Source organism: Anas acuta, chromosome 1 (genome assembly GCF_963932015.1).
Source record: "Anas acuta chromosome 1, bAnaAcu1.1, whole genome shotgun sequence".
Classification (NCBI taxonomy): Eukaryota; Metazoa; Chordata; class Aves; order Anseriformes; family Anatidae; genus Anas; species Anas acuta.
This window is the reverse complement of record NC_088979.1, coordinates 92,781,541-92,803,224: the sequence shown is the minus strand read 5'-3', so window position 1 is coordinate 92,803,224 and position 21,684 is coordinate 92,781,541. Positions and strand designations below refer to the sequence as shown.

The following is a 21,684-nucleotide window of genomic DNA, read 5'->3' as shown; positions in this document are numbered from 1 at the left end:
CACACATTAAGCAGCTTTAAATAAAGATACTACTTTTTTTTTTTTTTTTTTTCAGGTCTACTTAAATCACTTTACTTCCCTGAGTACAGCGAGACCAAATAAATAGTGTTGAATGATTGCGGTCACCAGGAAGAGGGCAAGGGGGCTCTCTGCAACACTCAGGAGACCCAGTTCTCCTCAGAGTAACCGTGCCCCGTTTACAAATAAATAAATAAATACACCCAAACTCATGGCGGGTGAACAAGCAACAAAAATCCCTTTACCATTTAATCGTCTCCCCTCCTCCTGGCTCCACAATCTGGGTATAAAAACAAAAAAAATACAAAACAGTATTTGCTTTGCTTACAAAAGAAAGTGTTACGACCCCTAAGCTAGTAATTTCCTCTCAGATAGACAAATACAGAGGCCAGAATTTGCTCTCAGCGGTCTGGGATCATCACGAACACACAGTGCATGAGTGCAGTATGACAGAGAATACAGCATCTGAATGGCAAGAAAGAAAAACTTTTTTAAATCTAAGGCTGAATTATAAATACAAACCTAGCAGCCCAATTTTAGCTGTTTGAACTCAATAAAAATTGTGATGATCACTTATAAAAGCTCTTATACCAGTTTTCATCCCTATATTGGAAGTTATATTTCATAGAACATTACTCGTAAGCAGCTGCTAAACAAAGTACTCAATTTATGGATAACACAAAAATACCAGTTGACTTGTTCTTTTTAACAAAGATGCTGCTAAGAGATAAAACACACAAAGCCACTTTGAAGAGTCAGGTTTCATCACCAAACAGAACTGTGTTCATATTTTATAAACCAACTTAAAGATTTCAAATAAACATGTATCTTGAATGTACAAAATTCTGCTATTATATTAAAGACTATGCACTAAATAAAGAACATTCCTGGGGCAAGAATGACATAAACTAGGTTAATCTTGGACTTCATACAGAAGTTTTAAGGAAAAAAAATAGTACTTCTCTATACTGAGATGACATTCTAGATCCAAAATGCTGTGATGGTCAATGCACCTTTTGGCACAATGTCAGCAACACTGCTGGAGACGTGGTTCTCACTAACTGCTGGTAGGCAGCATTTGGTCCTCCTTTTTCCATTACTTCACTGCCATTTGCATAAGCACTCATTAACAAGTCTGATTATGAAGCGGCACTAACTTTTTCCCCCCAAAGCCCTTCGAGATACTATTACCTGTCCAATCTGCTATAACTCACAAGCTTGCTAGTTCAGTTAAAATGAGCTGAGTTAGGACAGATCTAATACTCTACCATATCCCCTATTGAACAAGGAGATCAGGAATCGCATGCATCAGCCATGTGAGAAACTGAACCAGCAGAGGAGAGGCAGGAATCCTATAGCAGAGTGGGACAGGAGCTGAGATTGCCAAGCACCTCATGTTGGATTGAAGGCAGTGACCTGGCAGCTTCAGCCAGCACAGCTCCAGGGAAAAGCAAGGGAAGAATTTAGAGGTGCTACACATTCTCATTTGATACACAGGCCAACCAAGAATTTATACATTTTTTCCCTGGAGAAGTTTTCTCTGATCTCCTAAGCAACAATTATTTCTTGACAACAGCAGCCACCTCAAGCATTTCAAAAATTGGTAGATATACTGCAACAGTCCAAACTGATATGTTTAATCAACGCAAAAATCTAACATTAAAGCACTTAGAAGTTTAAATATGGAAGAACAACGGAAATATAGCAAAAAGGTCTGGAATGTAAGAATCCTGCACCTCAAACTTTTCACGCATAAAAAAAACAGAACAAGTGTTTTGTTGGTTTTTCTATTTTATAAAGAAAACACACAAAAACCCTTAGGCCCAAGAGTTCACCTGCATTTCATATTCTTAAGTTTAGTTTACAGGATAGAAGTCACATTAATGATAGTACTACCTGTCAGCATAAACCCTCTCTTCACCAGCACCAATATGCCTTTTTAATTGGCAAATACACTTTTTCACTGGTAACTGGTTCTAGTTGTATGTTTTCAATTACGAGTGTACAGAACATTTAGCATCTGTACTAATACAAGCTGTAATGTTGTTACCTTAGTGACTGCTCATTACGCTTTTGATGCAACACTAGCATCCACCGGATTTTTATAGTGTACATTATTATTTATAAGCCTGTTAATATTGTATATGATTTCATACAGCATTAGAGATGTTTGAAATCAGTTCTTGAATGTTGTATGACCTAGGTAGTATTCCATTGCAGCACCCATAACAATAATACTCAACATACTGCTATTAACCTGTTGCGCAGTGTTTTAACTTTTTTTTTTTTAAACTCTTGTTATATGTAATAAAATACCAGTAAAGACAAAAAAAATTGCCCCTATAATGAGGCACATTTTGGCATCTGTGCTAAATGCTGCTACATGGGCAGGCAAGTGCAAGTCAAAATATGAAAAGGAGAAAGTCATGATCTAATCACATTCATAACTTTTTCATAGAAAAATATAAATATATTCCCTGAAATGTAGGACAAGGAAGAGCCAGCATCCGTCGTGAGTTCTAGTGCTATTACCATAAAAAAAAAAAAAAGTGGGCTGGCTTTTCCTCTTAAGGTTACGTTTCACGAACTACGTCACCTAAACCTCTGTCATCGTCGTCGTCATCGTCACAATCGTCGTATCTCACAGTCCGTCTACCCCTATTTCGAGTTCTTATCTTAGAACGCCGATTAGCTCTTCTATATTTGGTGTAATCCAAATCTTCAGAGTCATTTTCTTGATTAGGTTTCCGACGTTTCCTTCGCTGGGGTCTTCTGGAAGGCTTAGACAAATCAGAATTTTCTTTTCTAATGGTGTCTGTTTTTCTTTTTCTCTTTTTTGTTTCTGTGGCATCACTGTATATACTGTTATCAGTTCCAGAGTCTGAATCAGAAGAACAATTGAAACTGGCTTTTGAGCTTCCTGCAGTCTCAGGTGTTTCCACATTCTCTGATACCGAGCTTTTTTCATCTTTCTTCCCCCCCGTTTCAGATTCTGGTGTTTCTTTTAAGTCATTTAATAATTTTGATCTTTTGAAGCGACCTCTAGATTTTGTTTTTGGTACTCGTCTCTTATTTTTAGTTTCACGTTTACCTAACTCAGAATCCACCTCCTCCTCAGAGTCGCTTATATGATGGTTGTGAGCTGAAGTTGATTGATCAGAAGTTCTCCAGTTTCTCCCGTTTTCTACCTTGTAGTTTGTGGAATCCTCCCCTGAAGAGTGGCACTCCTTTTTAAGAGCTGCAGCACGGACAGTCCTGTGCGTCTGCCTGTCATTACCATCATTCTGCTTCTGAGTCACTTCTACCTCCACCTCAGATTCTGTTTTTTCGTTTTCAGACTCGCTAATATATTTTCTCTTAGGAGCAGATGATTCAGGGCAAGAAAGTTTTTTTCTGCCAGAACACTGTTCCTTCTCATTTTCAGACATCAAGCTAACATCTACCTCTGAGCTGCTGAGCGGTTTCTTCCTGGATGCCGCAGATACTCCGCCATGAAGGTGCTTCCTGTTCTTTTTCACCGTGTAAACACTTTCTGAGCTTGATAACTCTTCCTTTGTATCACTCATTATCTTTATCTTATTAGCTGCCAAAGTGGCACACCTTCGTGGATTTTTTTTCTCCGTCACATTAGACAGCTTTGTATGTTTCTTGTAGTTAATGATGCACGTCCGGCTCCTCAGCACTTTTCCACTTTGTCCAGTCTTCTCAGACGTTGATTCTACAAAAAGATTTAAAAATGCCTTTTAATAACTTCCATTCCTGCAACTGCTAGTTCATAAAGCACAAACACTCCCATGTTTAATGAAATACACAAAAGCATTTTTTGATTTCAACTGCTACGTGCAATTTATCTTAAGCCTTTATTAAAAATACAGCCACCAAGTCCCAAGCATATTTTTAACTCTCAGGATTAGTGTTTTGCTTTGAGATGATGAAAGGGTTGTAAATTAACATTCTTTAGCATCTCTAGAAATTAGCTTACAAGTTACCTAGCTTAGCAAACACCTGCTTTCACACTACTAATACTTCCATCATTAAAGCTGTAATTTTCATACCAAAATTACTTTTCAAAATGAATTATTACACTTTGTAGACTCTCTGTTCAAAAAAAGATTTCATGCAGATACTAGTCCTGGATGGATTTCACAGTTTTAAGTGCTTTCACATACAGAGAAAGCACTTAAACCATTCAGTTCCTTAGGGACTTAAACTCAAGAGTGCTTCTAACAGAGAAACTTCCAATCAGTATTTTTATTTTTAATACAGCACTTGCTTCTTAAGCTTCTTAAACAAATATTCAATCAGTAAATGCCATGAATGATGCTACCAAAATAAATGCTTTAGACATTTTGTATTCTCATGAAAACAGAATTGCTGATAAGACGCAGCCAAAAATTAACACAAGAAGTTCTTAAAATAGATTTGTTGTTTTTTTTTTTTAAATCACTCTTTTGGTAGAAGTGTCTTTGCAAAGTTCACTTTCCTCAAAATTGATGTCTATCTCATATTTCTTTGGAGCCATTACTGATTTACTGATTTTTTCACCAAGATAGGTAAACACGGGCACCATGAAATCATCTACATTATATTAGCCTGTCACTTCAGAACGAGCAGCTGATTTTGTTCTAGCTCAGTCTCATTGCCTTTCATGATTCTCTACCTGTACTCTGCAAACAGGGAAAAATCACAGCCGCTCCTGCGTACTCCTTTGCAGAAACGTTGGCAAATGAATTACTTTTTCAAGGAAACGTTTAGGGAAGAGGAGGGAATGCTATAATTACAGATGAAAAAAGCTCATCTTGCTAATGCTGCTCAACTGTTGGAACTAATGATCCAATGTCTTTTGAGAATGACAGCTCCTCAGGCACTGGAACAGTGGCCTGAGACAAACCTAAGCAAGGTTCAGTTCCTTGCTCCTTCTGGCCAGCTTACTGCACTCAACACTGGCAAGGCATTTGGTCTTTTTGTTCCCCAACACATCACCTGTCAAGCTAGGATAGGGCAACATTTTCCCTAAATTCTGTCAAGAATACATGCAATTAAGATGTTTTCTAAGAGACTGGGAAATGATTTAAGTTAAAAAAAGTAATTGGACAAATACAATATGTCCAACTTGAATGCCAGTATTAAATATCTGTTCAGATGCCAAATCTGGTCTTTAGTTGAAGGTAGATGAGTTTATTTACTACTCACATATCAAAATTCCTTCTTTTGATATTCCCAAAAGTTAATTCGTTTACTGCCTGTTTTAACAGCTTCCAGAAATTACACGTATATTTTACTAGTATTTGTACTGTGTGGTTTTATGGCCAAAATGTAACACACTGCTGAATACTGCATAAAAGCTGAACTAATTCACATAAAAGAAAGTGAAGAGCTGAAACTTAAATTATACACTGTCTTCCAATACTATCACGTAGACAAATGGCTGCTGCTCATAGCAGTTATTATATGAAGTAAGGCTGAACAGGCAGATGTAAGATATTTAATGTGATAAATTAAGCCTGAAACAGGAAAATATTGTGAATACTAATAATGGTATATCATAACATACTAGTGGTACACACATTACTGGTTCAGAGAAACATTTTGATCAGTTACTAAATGTGGAAATGTATAACCCAACTTTAAGATTTAGATTCCCCTATAACTGCTTTGACACACTCCCATTCTATAAGGGCAATATGGAAAGGTGCAAAGGACAGCATTCAGTATTAAGGCCAGGCAAAACTTAATCCCCTTTGGCCACCTGAAGAAAGTATTGTTTAAAATCTTAGATATCATCTGGAAATATCCCAATAGAATCAGCTTTAAAAGAAAAAAACTGCACATGCAAAGATTTTAGCCATTTTTCCACAGAGAGGTGTTTATAGGTTCATACTTTTAAAACAAAAAGCTTTACCGTAACAGATTATGCATATTTTCAAAGTTTCAGCAGCTAATTCATAAAACCAAGTGCAAGACTAAAGGATAGAGCAACATTGCAATCTACCCAAGAGAGGAATCCAGTCTTTCTGCAACACACTACGAGAATATTAAACCTATACTTTGTACACAAATTGGCAGCAAATTAGTAGAAAGCTTTTCCCCCTCCAGTCTTTTTCTTTTAAATTAAAACTTGTTATTAGAATTAAAATCCACTCTGTAGTAATTTCAACATCCCCCCACACCACAGTAGTAAAAGAAAAGCTTGCATCAGCTTAATGAAACTTTACAAAAAATATCCGGAATTAAATGCTGCAAAGGTACAAGCAGATTGCGCAGGCAGGAAGAGGGAGGATCAAATAAAAAAAAATTCCATTTATCGTATGAACTGAGAGCACTTTTACAAGAAAGCCACCAAGATACTAAAGCCTTGTCCATCAAGTTTGCAGCTGTGATAAGGAACACTGGTGTTCTTGCCACCAGACCAAACCTGGTAGTGTGGGCTGCAGCACTGGACAGAAATATCCAGCCATCCCTTGAGTCATACACAGTCATATATTCAAATAAATGTATTATATACATACGTAAGTATTTAAATAAAAGCATGCATGTACTCCAGCAGTACCTAATGAGTAACTTTCACAGGTACAAACAGGTTTAGCTTGTTATTTCCAAGCAGCTATCAGCCTCTCCAGAGAGAGGCATGCACACACCAGTTTGGCAAACCACAGTAAACCAGGCTGTGCTAGCAGCACGTCTGCTGTACCTATTATCTGTTGAGGATTAAAGTGGGCATCTGCTAATATAAAAATAGTTTGTTTGACTACCTGTGGAAGTACCCCAAAATAAAGATGAAATAAACAGAAATGGAGAATAAATGTGGTTTAGTGTAGACATCCAAGTCTATGTACCAGTTCATATAAAGGACAACAGTTCAGCAACACCATGCAGCGAACACTTCTGGGCATTTCCTTTACTTTGGGAAATTGCTTGTCAGGAACTCTGTACAGACAATGACATATTCCCCTTTCACATGAGAGGTCTCCGCTTCAGCCCTATATTTTTAACCATCCTGGTGCCCCACATATTGGAAAAAATGGTGTTTTTTTTTCTTTTTCTCCTTAAGCTAGCAGTATGCTGAGCCCTCTTCTCAGATAACCATTGTTACTCTACGATGAGACCCAACCCATACAAGTATTCAATCACTGTATTTTATCCTTATTGACTTTTAAAGAGCATAGTTTGTCATCTTGTAGAAACTTAACAATGCTTGCTCTTGCCCCATATTTAACTTACATTTAAGAATTTCCTAACTTTAGATGGGGCCTCTTCATTTAATCTAAGAGTTTTAAAAGGGCTTCCCCTTAAAAATGTTGGTAAAAATGGCAAAAGAATAATCCACTGCAAGTGCAGTTCACCATTTGGGAGGTTTCACATGGCAGAGAAGTTAAACATTTCTGTACAAAATAAGACTGTTCTATAAAAAAATGCAAAAATAAAGTAAAAAGTATGTAATTTATTCACTAATTCTTATAAAAGCCATTAGTAATTTTATGATAATGTAACAGATGCAGCTCATTAACTATTAATACATCCTTGACAGTGGCACCAGTTACAGACTAAAAATAATGCTGAATGTGTTATGATTGCTAGTTTTACCTAATAGATGAACATTGACTACTAATGAAGCTAAAGGATAAAGTAGGAAGAAATGCATTCATCATCCAAAGGAACAGGATATTCACTCTGACCTGAAAACTGATGGAAGAGGAAATCAAGGAAGTTTAAGAAAAAAATGTGAGTAAGAGGAGTTCTGCTCCAAGTTATAGCTGGAAGACAACATAACATCACACCCCCAGAGGTAAATGGTACAACACAAGAGAAGCTAGAATTTAACCAGAGTGTTAAAAAGCTGGCAGGGAAAAAAAAAAACAACACATTCTCAACAAGCTTTAACCACTCCGATATACACAATTAAGATACCCACAATACATTCAAAGGGCAACTTTTGAATGAGACCAAACCCTGCAGTCCACACACTGGCTACTCAGTGTGGCAGTTTCTACATATTTCATGGAGAAACATTTACATTAAAAAAAATGTGTAATGAAAGATTTGTAAGTTGACCAGTGTTGATTTCCCCTTAGAAATGCTGTGTTGGACAAATTTGGTACAGAAAATGTTACTGACTACCCACTTTTAAAAAAAATACAAATCTCCACTACATCAAGTATTTGTATAGAAATATCTTCTCTTTGCCGTATTAAAAATCTCTTCATCCTCAAAGGATGCACATCTAGAAAAACTAGTTAGAACAGTGTCATCTGCTTCAGTTAGTTACAACATTGCATAGACACCCATAAACCCATGAAACTCGAGAAACCAAGGAACAGAAGAATCACCGCTGTGTTTGGTAACAGAACCCCATCCACATGCTCTCCAAAAAGAACACCCAAACCTCAGATACTCCTAATCTTAAATGGGGGAGAAGCCAGACAAGCATCAGAACGTTACCATCACAGCATTAAAATGCATCTCTACCTTGACAAGGACACTACCCATCACTGACAAAATCCAAAAGGCAAATTACGTTAGAAATTCCAACGTATGCCATGGAAGTAAAAAAATAATTAAAACGTCTATCAGTTTCATTTTGAAAGATTACAAAGGTACTTCAAATGCAAATAACATGTCTGCTTTAGCACAGAAGTCTTCAGAAAAAAAAGCAATAATCTAAAGCAAGAATTATTATCTTGAGTTTATGGATGAAGTAACAGAACTGTAACTCAGATTTTCATTACTGAAATTCTCCAATCAAGGAGCAGGCTGACGAAAGAGAATGAACTTTTCCTTTTGAGATTTTCTGGTGCCTTGACCTACATGCAATAGCAATATCCTGAAGGTTGCTGTGAATATGAATTCTTAGTTTTGTGTCAACAGCCAGAAAGGTAGTGCTTCTTTAACCGTCAACACACTCAGAGTAATGCTACTTCAACACAGGTATTTTAGCATCAGTTAATATATACTGCTATGTAGGTAAGAAAGTGCAGATTAAATATGAAAACAACAATCATGATTTAATGACAACTTTTTCACAGAAAAATGTATTCCCTGACTTGCTTCAGAACTGCCAGAACCCATCATGAATTCTAAATACCAACAAACTGTCACCATAGAACTGTAATACTTTTCTCTCGGTGCTGTTTGGCAACTCCCCAGTTCTCCTGTCAGCAACACCATACCTTACAATTCACCCTCCCTGATATTTTAGTTCAGATTTTAGGACAGCGAGAAACACTATTACACCATAGAGCTCAAATCCCCTCAGTCATTACCCATTTTAATCCTATGTTAATCGTGTGTTGTTTCCTTCTAGTCACCACTAGAATCAGATGCATTAGCTTTAGTAATTTTACCTTGTCTGAAGATTTTTGTTTTTCCTTTCCTTCTCCTCTTTCTTGTTTTTGTAGAAGTGTCACAATAATTACTGTTATTGGAATTTGTTTCGGATTCTGTATCAGAAGAGTCATTGTAACTGGTACCAGGTCCAGATATTGAATTCCCTGCAATTCTAGATGGCACCAAGGTCTCCGAAATAAGACTTCTCCCATTCTCTCTGCCTTCTGCTTCAGATTCTGCTGAGTCCTCTAAATCACTCAAGACTTTTGCTTTCTTTAAGGGAGCAACAATCTGCAGACTAGTCATTTTTTTGTCATTCCACCTATTTGATTCAGAAGAGACTTCATCCTCAGAGTTGCTCAGTGCAAGCTTATGTGGAGACGTTGACTCATCAGCTTTTTGACTGCTCCCATCCTCTGAATTATGGCTTTTGGCATCATCTTCTGAAGAGTCTTGTATGGAACTTCTCACTTTGGGAGATGCAGAATGGAGTGTCCCACCTAACTGTCTGTGGCCGTTGCTTTCCCAGGTTTTCCGTTTCACCTGCATGTCTATCTCAGAATCTGAACTTCCATTTTCAGATTCACTAACAAATTTTCTTCGTGGAGCAGACGAACCAGGGAGAGAAAGATTTTTCCTCTTGGTAAGCTGCTCTTCCGTTTCTTTTTCACTTTCAGACTTCACACCTACGTCATCCTCAGACCCCTCCAGTAACATTCGCCTGGCTGCAGCTGAGGCATTTCGGTGAGGCAGTTTCCTGTTTTTGCACCCAATACCAATACTTTCTGAGCTTGAAACCTCTTCTTCCACATCACTCATTAGCCTTAACTTATTAGCAGCCACGGTAGCACTTCTGCGTGGAATTTTTCTGTGTCTACCAGTACTATTACTCGGAGACTCAGGTGTCACCACTGACTTATTGTCAGAATCACTTCCATATAACCTTTTCCTGACAGTTTTTCTTGTATTCCCGTTCTCCTGCAGAAGCGTTCCTGTAAAGTACAGGAGGGATTAAAATCTTAAAAGTAAGAGTAGAAGCTTCTTAAGCCTTGTCAAATCTGGAATAGATTCAACCTACAGACAAGATAAATGCAATACACCCCTAGTAGTAGTTACATGGTTTTGTTCTCTAGCAAGAAAAAAATGTTAAATTTTGGATTAATTCTAGCTCTCTGAAAACTAGAACTGCCTTAAGAACTACTGCTTTTACTTTAAGATATAAAATGTTGCAAGACACACCCTCTCAGCAGGGCTTCAGTACTCCTACCCTAAGTACTGAAAAAGATCTGAAAAGTTCAGAAAGTAGTATTTTGAGAGCAACAGACCTACTACTCAATAACACATACACAACACTTAAATACTGATTACACTAAGTTTTATACATACACACCTGGATTATTGTCCATTCAGAAGAAAGCTGCTTGAATCTTACCTGTTTGTTTTCTTTGAGCAGCTCGATTCCTAGTTATCCTACAGTTGATGCTCTTTCTCCTACATACACCGTTGTGTAGTGGAGGTGACACAAGAGCAACAGAGCTTTCTTTGCTTTCTTCCGAGCTGCTTGAAGAGGATGAAGATGAAGAAGATGTAGATGAAGAAGCTAAAGAACCTTCTATTTCACTTTCTGTTTAAAAAAAAAGAAAAGTCAATCAGAATTCTAACCATGCAGTTAGCTTGCATGCCCTTAAGGGCTACGTTTTGCTCATTCAGGAAATCTTCAAGATTTCCTCATAATATTGTTTTACAGTACACTTGTTACCATGCTGTAATGTCTTGTACATCTGAAATTATTAGTTCTACGAAATATACCACTCCACATTTATGAGATTTCTGGCGATAAGTTTCTTTAAGCTGCACTTAAGTTTCAAGTAAAATAGCAGAGCTGCTCCCAAGTAGCAGATTAAAGAGAAGAGAATGTTAAAAAATCCTGAATCATCTGATAGATCCCTTCTTTTACCAGGACTTACATCCTTGTTCTTTGAAAGGAGCTGAACTTTTGCCAAGGTAAAGTGTGTGTGTGGGGGGAAAATGACAGGAAACATTTTATGACTCCGGGATTTATTTATTTATTTTATTTATTTTTTTACCATTTGCTAATTTTGGATTTTAATTTTTATGTAACATGCATGGGTTTATAACCAGTGTATCAAATACACCACATTTTCCTCTCAGATAAGAGGCATCCATTCACCACAACAATTTTCCTAGAAAATCCCCTTGAAGAAATTCTATTATTGTAAGAGTTTGGTAAGAGTTAAGAACATGAAGTAATCATGCTGTTTGTATGTCAACTTATTCTTATCATGTCTTACTCAATTCAGCTTTGCTGTGAATTCCCACAGAAGGCTGTAGAAAAGTACATTTGACTGCAAAATGGATATATAACCAAGACAGCTCTGCTTCCACGTAAATTATGCTAGTAATAAATTTCCGCTTAGGAGCGGGCTTTGTCATTAATAAAATTAAACTACACAGAACTTTTTATAATACCCAAAGATATAAAGAAACACCAGTAGGTAATTCACAGATAAAGACAGATGAAAATCCTCATCTGAAACAGATTTTTCAAACATTTCTTACCTGATGACGGTGCAGAACAGTTTGTTAGTGTTGTAGATCTAGCTTTGCCATTCCTTTCAAAAGATGCCAGGCATACAGAATCAGAGGATTCACCAGAGGAACTATGGTTGTAATTGCTAGCATTTGTTTTATGGCTTGCAACACAGGCTGCTCTACTTGAGGTAGGTTGACTAAAAGCATCTTCCTGCTCAGATTCAATTTTTGCCTGAGACTTTAATGGTTTCTGCTTCACATTTCTGCTGAAAGGGGAAAGTAAAAGCAACATGGGTTGTAAACTATGAAAAAATATCAGCAATTAAGTATTTTTAAAATGATGTTCTCTGAAAGCTTAATTAACCATATACCATATGATTTTACAATTTGGAATGGTAGTTAAGTTTGTGAGCTAACACGGTATGGGACAATTTTGACAAGGATAAGCATTAACTACTTTCATTAAAATAAGTCTACAGTCCTAGTAAAGTTACACAAGAAGAGACTATCTCTAATCAAAACCAAAAAAAGCTAACACTGAATACCTTTTAAGTCTATGTCCTCTTATTGTTTACCAAGATATTGCAACAACAGCCTCAACTTCTGTTGAATTCAGTCTTTTGTTAATTGCACATAAGCCTCAAAGCACAAATTAACATTATTCCATGATAAACTGAGTTCTAAAGACATGAAGACAGCACATTTTTCAACAAAATCTACAGTCTAAAATAAAACGCACATTTGGAGAGGAACTCACTGATTTGATTCTTCCTTTAAATGCATGCTACATGCAATCCTGACATCATATTTGACTAAAGTATTAGTGATCTACATGGGATTATTCCTATCCCTTCACTATCAGACAAAAAAAAGGCTGGTCAGCAGCAGAAAAGTATACGCTCAGTTCCAACAGTTCAGCATGTTTAGTTTTTGTATTTTATCTCACTTCACCCCATATGCAAATTAACAATGAGAATTAATCATGTCACCCAACAGTGGTGTCAAGAGTGTGTTTTCCTTCAAAGGAGGAGATGCATACTAAATTACCAACAGAATGCCACAGTAAATTAACATCTCTATAAATCCACAGGACTACCTTTCTTCTGTTCATAGTAAAGTAACTGCAATACATGCAGTAAGTTTTGCTAATTATTACAGTCAGATTAAACACTGATTTTCCTCACTGAAGTATTTAAAACAAAGCAAACAAAACAAAACCACCCCTATTCTATTTTTCAGTCCTTCCACTGTTTCCTGGGCAGTTTTACCTTACAACAGAACTTCTTAAGCACGTCTATCCTACTGAAAAAGGATTCTAAGAGTTCTCACCAAAATTAGCTAGCCACTTAATAAAACAATTGTTCTCTTTTTCTTATATGTCAGTGAATATGAATATTAGTCAGCTATGATAAGCCTCCACATCTTCATAATTTCATTACCTGAGCATTTTGGTAGGTTGCTGCGTCGAGCTTTGATTCTGAAGTCTTCTAGTATACCTCTGGTTTCTTCGTAGTTTTTCATTCTGTTTTTGACCATTTTTGAAATCTGAAACAATTCTTCTTATTTTCTCTTCAAATAATGCTGACAATCTCAAGGTCATACTGTAAATCTAGGCAAGGAAGTGGTTTATATTAACAACCAAAACTTTCATGCAAGACTAGCATTTCAAAAAATGTAAAAATGGACAGAAAAAGAGAAGTCTGGCACATGATAGACTGTAGCACTAGATAAACAAGACATGCCATGCACAAACTAATGTTTAATATAATTTATTGCACTTCTCACCTGTATCTACTCAGCCAGAAACTTTATTCTAAATACTGATAAGAAAGTTAATTCCAAAATAATGCCTAATTGCATTACAAAAAGCCTAAGAAAACAATATGAACAGCTACCTTGGACTTTTTGTTTGGAGTATAAGACTTGGCATTACTAAATATTAGTCTTATATCTTTGCACAGTTCCATTGGAGTGTCATAATTTCCAGCTTCCAGTGTTTCTTTCACCGTACCAAAGTCCATTGGAGTGTCTATAATATGTCTGTAATCCTAGACAGAACATGAAGAACAGTAATTCAACAAGTTAGAGGAAAAACAACACTTTTGAATTTTACTTCTAGAATTTAAGAGCTCAGGTTATCTTAACCATCAGCTCAAGACACAACAGACATCTAGCAGAGCAGACAGCTAAGCTGTTGCAGAAACTACTTGACTTAGAGTCTACATTAGCGCCTGTGTAACTTCACTCATTTTCAGCATCACCTTCGGAATTTATTAGAGATCATGGTTTAATATAACCTCATGTGCTTGTACATACAATTTTGCAGTTTCCTTTCTCCTGATTTACCTCAGTAACTATTGACTAACAACAGCATGCAAGTTGACTTTTTTTTTTTTATTACTCAGAAAGGGGAAGTAAGACTGCAGTGAATCTTCATTTAATCATTTAATTGATGCATTTTACAATGAGAACTGATCCGGCTATAGAAGAGAGAAATGAAATTCTGGAATTACGTAAATTGCTGAAGAAAGTACACCATGAGGCTGCAGAAGGCCTTCAGCAGCCGAATATTATGTTGATACAAAAGAACCATCAGAGCATAAAGATGTTCTGAGATGCATTTTACACAGAACTTAAGAGAAAATGCAAACCAGACTGGACAGGATCCATACTTCAGAGGTACATATGAACCAATGGCTATATTTTATCCAAATGTGAAGATTCAAAGTGGGGACAGACACCTAAAAACATACTGTGAGCTGAACAGCAGAAAAAATAATAATGGCAGCAGTGAAAATAGGCAAAGTAGTAAATCATGGGACTACAAATAACAAGCTCCTGTTTCACTGCAGTCCATTCATTTATTTTATCATCAGAGTTAACTATTAAAGGCAAAACAAAACTCATTTAACGTATCAGGATATTTGTAGACATTATACTGCTGCTCTGCAATTGTTTTGTACTGTCTCAGTACTTTGATGGATCTTACCCTGATGCAGTCAAGCACCAATGGTTGGGAACTAAAACCCTAAACAAAACAAATAGCTCCAAGAGAAATGTGGAGATCTTAATATGATACCAAACAAACACTAAAACAAACAAATTAATCTTGCAAGATACAAATACTATAACAACAACTTACAGGATATTGATCCAAATCAACTGGCTGCCTAAAAGGTTCAGAATCTTCGCACTGGAAAATTAAGTTCACGAGTTCCATACACTGCTTTTTCCAACAGTTTTCATCATAGCCATTTTTAATGCCTTTTCCTTTTCTTCCCTGTCCCTTGAAAAACAAAGTCAGAAGACACAGAATTTATTACTGAAAAGTCAAAGGACACAAAAGACATTACTGAAACACAGCCTGAAAAACTAAACCTAATAGTCTAACTGGAAATATTTCTGTATTAGAAAATTGTGCTTCCAAACATACTGTTTTTTAACAAACCTTTGCAACTCTACTACTAGAAGATTTTTTACTGATATTTATAAATAAAACTCTGCCAATTCATATAACTTTCTTCAATTTTTTTTAAATACTAAATAAAGCACACAAAAAGATACCTCCTGACTTCTTCCAAATTATTCTTAAGAGATCTGAATAATTTCCATCGCTCAAAATATTTTTTCTTAGCATCTCTGCTGAATAATGCTTTTACTTCAGTATCATATATATAACTGAAACCTGTTAGACTAAATAGTTCTAGTATCAATTTTTTTTACATACAGAAGCATTAAAATAACAAACTATTTAGGCAAAGTGTATCATCAAACAAAAATCTGCTTTATCTACGATTCTTAGAAAACAAAGCATCACTCCCACAGAACTTCAACAGTCTGCTAACCAATCCTGTCAAACCTGAATTGGGAACGATATATGGTAAAGATTAGCCAACTCACTCTTCTTCTCCTATATGATGTTCTTGGACGACATTTCTCATCATCCTGCATAAAATAGAATTATTTATGAAACAATGGGCAATGTTTGCTCAAAGTACCATTGAATTTTACACCACAGTTAAAACAGACTTTTATTGTAATTTCTCTCAATGAGACAGAACATGAGCATATCAAAAACTACAGCACATTGTTTGAAAGACTAGGAAAATAAGATCCTAAAGATGTCCCTCCACTGAAGATTCCTCATTCTAACTCTTGACCTTAATACAAAGGAAAAATCACCATAAGAAGTTGCAAGTTCTCTTTTCAATAAGAATTGAGAAGACACCCACCAGCTTTGAATCCCAATGACTAAAGACCATCAGTAATTCAATTAACAAATAACAGAAGTCACAGAACTGAATTTTGCTTGTCCTGAGTTTAGGACAAAGAAATCTTTGTGATCAAGTTATTTTTGGTAAAAGAAGAACATTACAATATGAAAGTACTAAGATAATGCTGAAGTAGGGCGACTGCTTAATGTAATTTCTTCCCTAAATATTATCCTGAAAGAGAATGCTGCCTCTTTGTGATTTTCAGTAGTCTTGCTGCTGAATTAGAAATCAAAATGTATAAAAGACATTCAGATTTGGTAGTTTGGGGTACGTTGTTAATAAATGTATGGTATTGAAGACAACAGGCACTGTCGTTATGCAGTGAATGCTACCTCTGATTTAAGATAAACATACTTCATTATATTCTCAATGAGGCACGTAAAACTGATGCGTGATCATAGCTGGGTATACAAAGAAACTGCAGCGTTTGCTACTGCAAAGCACCACTGCAATAGTCATAACAACTTGCCAACTTTTAGCCTCTTTTATCATTTACCACTCCATGCCAATTTTACCCTTAGCAATAACTAAGGGTGCATATAATTAAAAACACAACGAAAGACAGCTATTCATACACTCTTGAAATATTACATTACTGCATATTAAAATGCTTCAGAAACGTATCACTCACAAAACATGGAAGTATTGTTCTATTTGATGGCAAATATTCACAGTAGAAAATGCATGTTTGTTGTATTTCTGAACAAGTATTAATAACTCAAATGTTTTCATTAAAACATCTCCCCGCATCACTCCTCACATTCCTAGTATAGTAAAAGTTTGTATTAGCTGCATAGGCATATAAATACATGCAAGGATCTTTATAGTAAAATTGTTTTTTTTTTTTTTTAATAAATACTTGAAGAGAGTGTTATTTTCTTAACACTGCTAATGCATTATTGCAATTATTGACAAGAAAAGCTTACCAGATCATCGTCATCAAGACAATCTTGTTCATCATCTGTTGTGCTACATAGTTCAAAAATGTTTGTGCAGTCTTGATCACTGTAATGCAATTAGATCTGTTACTGGAATAGCAAAAACATACCTATCACTTCCCAGATTAAACCCAGACATGACCAAACTTAAACTTATAAACTTAAAGACAGTAACAAAGAATCAACTGAAATACAAACTCACAAGGTGATTATAGTATTTCCAAAGTAGCCTTAAATCTGGAAAACTGCTATACTATGAATTTCAGAAGGAGTAAGGAAGGAGGGTGAAAATAGCATTAGAGATCTGAAAGCAGTATTCAAAACTTATCTATGGTAGTTAGACTGCCTACACTAGTTTGTTTTTTTTTTAAATAAACCTCTCAACTGAAGCAAAGTCAGGCACACTGCAAAACTTCTACAAAAGCTGACGTTACAGACTGCCCTCCTTTCAAGTCAGTGACATCTTCGTACTATAAATACCAGTGAACGCTACTATGAGAAAAAGTCAAGATGCCTTTTGCAGAACATTTTGATATTTTCCTAGTTAAAATAATACTCAGGAAGAATTCTGCAACTGATTTCCTACTCTTCTTCCATGCACTGCAGGACAAAGAAAGCAGGATTCTCAAAGGGATCTTAAGATGTTTATGCTCCCCCACAGTTTAAGATTGCAAGCATTCAAGCACTATTTAGATTAAAAAGCCACTCACTTGATAAATTTTAAGAGTTGCGTAGTGATCTTTTTTGCAGCTCTAGCAATAGCACTCCCAGGTTCATTGAAGGTCCTGGCATTGCTTTCAATGTATCTTACTTCCCAAACCAATGCAGAGATTCTCCTTAGAATTTAAAAAAAAAAAAACCAACACACATTGCACCTTTAAACTAAGCTGAAAAATTGTAAAGTTATCCTCCTAGTAATTATGTCTATATTAAACTAGGATATATACATATATATACACACACACATGTATTTTTTATATATATAGATTATATATAATATATAGTATTATATATATAATATATATATATATATATAATACTATGTCCTTTTTTTTAATTGAAGTTTTATTACACTAGCCTCACATGGAAAACTGAAGCACGTTCACAAACACACACAATTCAAGGTAGCAATATCAACAACGGACACCTTTGTTAACTGATTTTCCAACTAAATACTGATAATTCATCTTCAGAAAGGTTGCAGAATTCTAGCAGTCTTTGATTTCATTCCTAAAACTCTGTTAATAAAACCAGCCTAGTAAAGCACTGGCTTTTGATACCACTGAATTATGAAATATCACTGAAATAATTTAACTAGTGAGGATTTCCTTGGGTCTTTAAAAATCTATGCATTTTTATAAAGCTTATATTTGACCGTATTCAAAATGGAAAGAAAAATAGAAGTAGTATTTAACAACTACTTTAATTTACAACACTTATTCTGGAAAGATCTAAAGCAGCTGCCTGTGGAAAAGTCCTCTCAAATGGAACACCAGTTGCGTAGTATATTAATAATGCTCAAGAATAAATAAACACAAGACACAAGCAATTAAAAAAGCAATGAGAAAAGGCCTGACCTAAATAATTTTTTTAAATACACCTATGATGATCTTTTCTGCCTTCCCTCAAATACTTTCTCTTGAGACCAACCAACCAGTCATAAAATAATAGCTGTCCTCTGTAAGACAAACTTGTAGAAACTGCTACAAGCTAACACTATGGAAGTGAGCTAGCACAACTGCATAGCTTCTTTTCTATCATTTCACTTTCCAATTCCTTGTAATTTTGAAGCCATAATACCCCAGGTTTACAACTCTTTATCTACAAAATTTCAAACTATTTCCCAAGTCATTATGTCAGGCTCACTGAGGAAAACCATGACAAATATCTCTCCATTTTATTTACAGATACTCTGAATGCAAGTCCAGATGATGAACACCCTTTAATTTCTATTACAAAAATTGATGGGTGCACATCCAACAAATCAGAATTTTATCAACTCCACACTGAAGCTTTTACCCTCTCTCTCTGTGCTGTTTTTATCATTTAAAGCACTGGTGGTAACATTTAACATTTCACCTCTGTGTTTAGACTCATTTCTGCAAGTACTGTCTAAGAAAGAGCTGAACCCTCTTCAAGTTCAAACTAAGTACAGCACCTCAAAACCTGAATGAAATTAAAAAAGTAATAAAACCATCACTGAAGTAAAGTATTTACTCATTTCAAATAACAAATTTCTCAAAGAAAATGTCAATGTTCATTGCAACTCCGAAAACAGCATCAATATAGGCTGAAATCAATTTCCTTGAGAACTAAGAAACTTAATAAAAATGTATATTAATGTTGCTACACAGTACCAGACCTGGTCTGCTACACAGACCAAAGAGTCTAAATTAGTAACAACTTCGCTGATTTTATTCCAGCTGCACCAGCTGTTTGTTTATGTAGATAGCCAAACAGCAAACACCCACAGAGCTGTTAGCTCTGCAAATCTTCAGTAAGTATTTCCTAAACTACTGCTGACAAAGTACCAGTAATGCTGAATTGAGGTACTGGACTGTTGGTTTTTCAAAATGTTTATTAAAAGAATAAAAAAAAGTTTAGATCTTCTCACAAGGTACAAAGCTAAGACCACATTCTCCCTTGTTTCTGTTGCTAGTACTTACCTGTAAAATCGGTTAGCCAGTCTTGTTCGAATAGTGTTCAGGTCTGTTGGGTAAGCAATCACCGTACAGTACTTGGGATATGTACACAGGTCAACTGGACCAGCAAAAGCCGCAGAAATGTCTGTTAAGAAACAGCAAGATTAACTGAACTATTTTGAGGTTTGTATGCATAGGAAAATTGAGTCAGACTTTTGATTGCTATGGTTTTATCAGGAATAATTATACAATGATGGTACAAAACCAAATCTGAGTACAGAGACAATGTGAGAATTGCACACAAGTGTGTGAACATTTACAGTACTTTATTATAGGACATTTTTAAAGGACGCCATGTATATTCCAGAGACCTGTTTATAAATTTAATGCGAGGAGAGAACTCCCTAAAGCTTAGAGGACGTGCTTACCAAGAGTCAGAAGCTGATCAATACCGCTGATAATCCGTTCACAAGCTTCATCACGAGACCGCATCCCCCACTCCCCTTCTTGGGGTTTGTATAGCAGCTTCTCCATTTCTTCAAAAGTCACAGAAACACTAGCGCCTAATTCTTCAGGCTGGTCAACTGAAGAGCGATAGCAAATAGGAAAAAGCGTAAGCAGCAAGAACACAAAACAAGACAAAATGTTGAATATTCATGATTGTATGAGTATTTAATGAGCATAATCAATAAAAAAAATCTTCCCTTAAGTAAAGTTTGACACTAATAGCATGGGGAAAAGGAAATACACAAAGAACATACAACAACGATATAGGTATAATAAGGAGAATAGGTATAATAGGTACAGAGGTGTAATGGGAGAATAAGGGTATTCTCCTTTTGTGCAGTTCTGAATTTCCTGAAGACTTTTTATTCTCTTGATTTAATTACTATCCTGAAAAGACGACTTCACCTCAGAGTTAATCACATGCTTTTGTTTTAAAATGCATGCGCCCCAGACTTCACAGTATCATAACTTAGTTTAATGAGTCCATTTGTGCCCTCAACCATAAAATATGTGCAAGATAGGCAATACACTGTGTGATGGCCTTCCCAGTATTACTGCGACCTTTAGAGCATTTTTAAAAATGTGTGCTTTGAATATGGCAGATCAATTGAATTTCAAAGCAAAAATTACTAGTAGACGCGTAACGCTGTGATGGATGGTTCCACAAAAAGTCACGCTTCCAAAGATTAGTGCAACTCAGCTAATGCAGAATGACTGAGTAGGTAAGATTTCACCTCTGGGTATCTTTCCCCTCAACTCCGCAGACTGTTTTTTAGTATATATTCAGTCTCAGTTTCTGCACTTTATTTTTTAAAAGCCAAATTCCTCATTTCATTGAGCACTCGAAAAGGAACAAGATCATGAAGGGTCCTGATCAGACACAGTAAGTAAGTTCTTCAGTACATCTTTGTACTGATTAGGACAACTGGAATAGCAGATTAAATTCAGCAGGCTAAAGCATATAGGCTTTCAGCTAGAAGCTAACAGTAGGAGCTTCTATTAGCATCTGAGAGTCTGTCCATTAAAAAGAAAACAAGAAAGATGATTGCTAGCATGAAGACTATAATCCACAAATAGGTTATATACAAATTCTGAAACATATTTCAGCTTTAACTGTTATAGAGACCAAAAAAAAAAAACAAAAAACTAAACTAAACACAAAAGATCTAAACACGTTTACCAGAGATCTTCTAAATTTATGAAAAGGACTGTTTTTTCCTTTGGCTGAACATGTACTAATCACCCAAAGTCTTTTCTAGTTCTTTGTTCATTACTGCATTGACAGAGCCCTAACAACATTTGTTATCCATTCAATAAAAGAGATGAAGCAACTCTTCAAAAAACAAATGAATAAATAACAAAAAGGCACTAGGAAAAGCTGAAGAGAAAGGTGACTCACTTATATTCCTTCTAACTCATCTTTGAGCT

General features: G+C 35.8%; 1 protein-coding gene across 2 annotated transcripts in view; it reads right to left on the bottom strand.

Annotated features, from left to right (window-relative positions):
* Positions 1-237: 237 nt before the first annotated feature.
* Positions 238-21,684, bottom strand: part of BRWD1 (bromodomain and WD repeat domain containing 1) — a 58,114-nt gene continuing 36,667 nt past the window's right edge. The window contains exons 30-41 of one of the 2 annotated variants that reach the window (XM_068687783.1): positions 20,178-20,333; positions 19,774-19,894; positions 17,818-17,943; positions 17,096-17,174; positions 15,796-15,840; positions 15,038-15,181; positions 13,791-13,943; positions 13,335-13,504; positions 11,923-12,161; positions 10,775-10,966; positions 9,360-10,334; positions 238-3,736 (exon numbers count right to left, since the gene is read on the bottom strand). In XM_068687783.1, coding sequence (XP_068543884.1) covers positions 2,592-3,736; positions 9,360-10,334; positions 10,775-10,966; positions 11,923-12,161; positions 13,335-13,504; positions 13,791-13,943; positions 15,038-15,181; positions 15,796-15,840; positions 17,096-17,174; positions 17,818-17,943; positions 19,774-19,894; positions 20,178-20,333 — 3,545 coding nt within the window. In that variant the 3' untranslated portion in view covers positions 238-2,591. The remainder of the gene's footprint in view (positions 3,737-9,359; positions 10,335-10,774; positions 10,967-11,922; positions 12,162-13,334; positions 13,505-13,790; positions 13,944-15,037; positions 15,182-15,795; positions 15,841-17,095; positions 17,175-17,817; positions 17,944-19,773; positions 19,895-20,177; positions 20,334-21,684) is intronic. The other variant, XM_068687794.1, reaches the window with a different exon arrangement.